Here is a 5,048-nt window from a genome sequence, read left to right on the forward strand (position 1 = left end):
CACTTGGCTCTTTAATTGCACTAACTCTTCTTTAGCTTATTCCTGTCTAGTTTAATCAACCTCTTTTTCTTATTTATTATTTTATTATTATTTTATGTAAACAGGCTTCATCATTTGCTATAACATGTTTTAATGAAACCCATTAAGTTATATATTTTATTAAACTTTTCTTACCATAAGGTGTCTTCAGTATTTATTTTGCAATATATTATCAACGATATAAAACACTACAAATTCCAAAATCTAAAAGCTCTTAAACTCAAACTCATTAAACCATTAATAATCTTTTGTGTGTATATATATACGTAAATCCTCAAACTTGACTTCTAAGCAATTTTAACACCTCTACTGCTTTTAAACGGTTTTGCTTTATAAGATACAAGTGATTGAGTCTCAATCAAATTATTCAAATTGAAACTGGACGTTTCCTCCAGACACAACGTATTACAGTGTCTTTGTTTTAAGAACTGAAAGCATGGTTTGGGTTTGTTAGAAATCGAGAAGAACTGAGAACTGCTACGAGAAAACAGTACCATCCTGCAGGTGGAAAAAGTCATGCTTCGACATTTCTCTCTGTATTGCGATTTCGTACTCAGATTTGATGGTTTTTCCCAACAATCACATGACTTTCAGAAAATGGGTGTTGACTTCAGGACCCTATAAATAAGTGATCTGATCCAGTTATATCTACAGTTCTCCTTGTCTGCTGAAGAAGGACAGAACATTTAATAGGGATCATATTGTAAGTAGATTCATTTTACTGATTTATGATCTTAAACTGAATTATATCTGACTGTCAAGACATTATTTGCAGTATATGACTTAACATTTTATAGACCTACATAATATATTTAACAGTGTATATGTAAGAATTTGCATTGCTCTTCATAGTGTATTATTGAATTACATTTTTTTTTGTTGATCTTAATCAATAATGAAGTACTGTCTGCTATTTTTGTATTATTTAGCATCAAATTGCTTTGTAAACTGAAAGACCCCATCTTCTGAACCAGTTAAGACAGAATCTCAAGTTGTTATCAGAAAGGTAAGACTATCATTATTCAGTGTCATCTCTTTAATTGTAACATTCTGTTCCTTGTGCTTTTTCTTTTATTCATCCCGATTCAACCAAGTCCGATCCTCCTTAGTTGACCGTAGAAGAAAATTTTGATTAGCGCTATAAAAAACCCAACATTTAACTTCTGAGTTCGCCAATAATTTGAAATAAGGTAATACGATCATTCATCATTGTTAAAAAAAAAATCTAATCTTTTTAATCTTAATCTTAAATCTTATTATTGAGACAGGGGGGACATGTCCTGAATATTGTCCAGCACTTTTGGAAACATCTACAGTAGCTACCTAATATAATAGAAACATCTCCCAATGATTGGCAATACTGGTGGTGGTTGAGGAGAGATCCCCTAAATTGATTGTAAAGCGCTTTGAGTGTACAGTAGTACATATTTGTGTCCCACCTCTAATGTTTTCACTCTAATGTATAATCAAATTTCTTTTGAATATCCACCTTATTTTTTACGCAAGAGTGGGCACTGACATTTTTGAAATATAATGTTTATAATGTAACATCCGCAAATCGTAGTTGTATTGTGAACCCTTAGTTTTTTGACCTACATTACACTGCTTGTTTTGGAAGGAGAGTTTTGTCTTTAAGTTTTCACGTTTTTGTTACAATAAAGTTCAAGACACCCTCATGAGTTTGCGTGTCTTGATGTCCAAAAGAAATTACAGTAGCTGTAACATTTCTATTGTAAAGAAGTGGCGAAATATTAAAGGGATGATCTTCCGTGGATCTGCCATTAACGGAGTGGAAAAGCAAACGTACGGGAATTTTGGCGGTTTCTCACAAATGTGTCGAAGATTGAACGGTTAATGCAACAGATTCACTGTTAATTATTTGACAAAAACATAAAAATAACACACTCGCATTACCAGCTTCACACTGTCACATTACAATAATGCTTTTAACCAAAGCCGACGAGCTTCTTACAGATCATATGTGCTCCACATCCACATTCAGTTCTGCTGCGTGGATTATGGTCAAAACAAATATCTTTCAGGTATTTTTTACACTTGGACCAGCTATTATTGACACACACTTACTGCGCAGTCTGTCTGTGATCCATATTAAAAGCTATCAGTCAAAACTAGACGCAAAACTGTCTTTAGAAGGAAGTGCGTCATCGTATTAACTTCCGCGTTGCAAAATAAAGTGGATATAAGACTTCTGAAACATCAGACATGTACAGCTTTAAACAACTTAAACTGTGTAAAATAACCTTTTTCTGTTTTAAAATGACAGGGGAAAAATATGACAAGTTCATTTGCTGTAATCATCAAGAAAAGCATCTTAATTAAAGATGGAAATCCTGCTCGATATCGTCTGCAAAAAAAGACAGACAATTCGGATCAGTCTAAACCATATAGAAAAATGACATTTGGAGAGAGAGACAAAAACAAACCCCATAAAATAATTCTACTGGTGGGAGAAACGGGAACAGGAAAAACAACCCTGATCAACACGATGATCAACTACATGTTGGGTGTTCAGAGAGAAGACGAGGTTTGGTTTGAGATCACAGATGATCAGAGTGACCGATCATCAGCTCACAGTCAGACCTCCATCATCACTGTTTATGGGTTTTACCTACAAGAGAGTAAAACTGATCTAACAATCATCGACACACCAGGATATGGAGACACTCGTGGAGTTGATCTTGATAAAGAGATCGCTGAGAGTTTGCTTAGTTTAAGTGAATCTGCAGAAGGGATTCATGAAGTACATGCAGTGTGTCTGGTGATTAAAGCAACACAGAATCGACTCTCTGACAGACAGACGTACATATTTGATGCTGTTCAGTCTTTATTTGGAAGAGATACTGCTGAAAACATTGTCTTGCTCTTCACACATTCATCTGTAGCTCGACCTAAAGCTGCCCTGACGGCTGTTGAAGAGGCTAAAGTCAAGTGTGCAGTGAATGACAAGAATCAGCCAGTGTTTTTCAAGTTTGACAACTGTCAGTCAGAAACTGCTGATGAAGAAGATGATGAGGAAGATTGTGAACAGAGCCTGGATCAATCATGGAATCGCAGTTTTAAGGGAATGGAAGGATTTCTCAAGTTTCTTGACACAATCCAACCAAAATCCCTGAAGCTGACTCGAGATGTGTTGCTTAAACGGAAGCAGTTGGAGGCAAATATCTCTTATCTACAGTCACGTGTTCAAAAGACAGAACAAAAGCAAAATGAGCTGAAACAAACTCAAGAAGCTCTGGAGCTAAACAAGAAAGAAGTAAAAGATAATAAAAACTTTGAGTATGAAGTTGATGTGACCTATAGAGAGGAGGTTGATATTGATACTTCTGTAGCCAGTAAGGCGGTGTGCTGCAGCGTCTGTGAGGAGAACTGTCATTATCCAGGATGCTGGGGGTGGACCGCTCTCAAACGGTGCGAGGTGATGGTAAATGAGAAATGTATAGTGTGCAAATGCCACTACAGCAAACACTTCAAAAAAGCGAAAATATATGAAACAAAGACAAAGACCGAGAAAAGGACATATGAAGATTTAAAGAAGAAATATGAAGACAAAATTGGACATGGTGTGTCTCTGGTCCAGCAGCTGAAAGAAGAACTGCAGGAATTAGAGAAAGAGAAAATAAAGCTGGTGATTGAAGCTTTTCACTATGTGGAAACTCTGGAGCTGATCGCACTCAACACTGTTTCTCTGGACACACTTCTGCACATTGATTCTCTGATTAAGAAACTGGAGGAAATAAATGAGCCTGAAAAAGCAAAAACACTGAAAGACATCAAGAAGAGAGCAGGAGGAGAGAAAAAGGAGCACTGAAGTACAATAAATACAAAAAATAAACACAAACCAAAAATAGGATCCTGAAAATGTTTCTGCTTCGTTGTTAATCTATATTATCATTGATCATAACTGCAATGTTTTATGAATCTAACATTTTTCCATCGTCACACTGGCCTGCATTTTCTTTTTGCTGTGAATAAACTGCAACTGCAAAATTAACTAATGTAAAAGTGATTACTGTGATATTTGATTATACAGTAAGATGCTGTAGCAGTGATACTGTAAATGCAACAAATAACCAGAACATTGTTATTCATCATACAATTATGTGCATGTAATCATTGTCATTTAGAGACTGTTTTAACTGTATTATAAAGCACTGTCATTTAGAGGACATATGAGAAACTGTTGAATATCATAACATGATATACATTTCTAAGCTCTTTTTTACTATAATCTCGACTGCGCTGTTAATTTTCTATGACATTTTTGGGCCTTGTGTTTATTACTTCATGCTTCACGTGTTTATTGAGAATATACAGACAATATTAAATGCTTTCACTTGTGTTTCACTTATATCAATACATATTGTACGGGATTATTTTAATTTTGATGAACACACACACACACACACACACACACACACACACACACACACACACACACACACACACACACACACACACACACACACACACACACACACACACACACACACACACACACACACACACACACACACACACATATATAATATAACCCGTTCCATATAAATATGACTGCATTTGGACTGTAAAGTTGTTGTGCTTTTATGACTTTGTTGTCGTGTACTTCCCGGGAGAGACATTTATTCTCTAGCTGTCTACCAGTTTTGTAACTGAAATTCTTTTTGCAGGAATTGCTTTGCTGTATTATTTTTTTACTTTAATTGCTCGGATGAGAACAAGTTATTTTTTACATCTATTGCTTGAACTGCTTACAAGGTAATTATCCTCTGTAATTTCACTCACAGGACTGCCCTGTTGAGACTGGACGAGCTGAAGTATTTTAACCTGTAACCTTTTGATTATTTTGCTACAAATATTAATGTAACCAGTATTTTATCTTTTGTTTAAATAAACTTTTATTTCATAAAGACAAATAGCGTTTAGTTTACTTCAGTTTACAAAGACGGTTCTATAAGTGATAAGAAAGAGCATTATAGTGTAACTTGCAA

The 5,048-nt window shown here is 35.2% G+C and overlaps 1 protein-coding gene across 1 annotated transcript; it reads left to right on the forward strand.

Moving 5' to 3' along the window:
- The first annotated feature begins 665 nt into the window (after positions 1-665).
- LOC306992454 (uncharacterized protein) lies at positions 666-4,573 on the forward strand. The gene is made up of 3 exons (XM_079601343.1): positions 666-742; positions 969-1,045; positions 2,324-4,573. Exon 3 carries the CDS (start codon positions 2,333-2,335, stop codon positions 3,866-3,868), a length of 1,536 nt encoding a protein of 511 aa, XP_079457469.1. The 5' UTR covers positions 666-742; positions 969-1,045; positions 2,324-2,332; the 3' UTR covers positions 3,869-4,573.
- The last annotated feature ends 475 nt before the right edge of the window (positions 4,574-5,048 follow it).

This window comes from Phoxinus phoxinus (genome assembly GCF_949152265.1).
Source record: "Phoxinus phoxinus genome assembly, chromosome: 24".
In the NCBI taxonomy this organism is placed as follows: domain Eukaryota; kingdom Metazoa; phylum Chordata; class Actinopteri; order Cypriniformes; family Leuciscidae; genus Phoxinus; species Phoxinus phoxinus.

Excerpts from the sequence above, each read along its gene's own strand:
- LOC306992454 (XM_079601343.1), top strand. The coding sequence starts at position 2,333 with ATGACAAGTTCATTTGCTGTAATCATCAAGAAAAGCATCTTAATTAAA.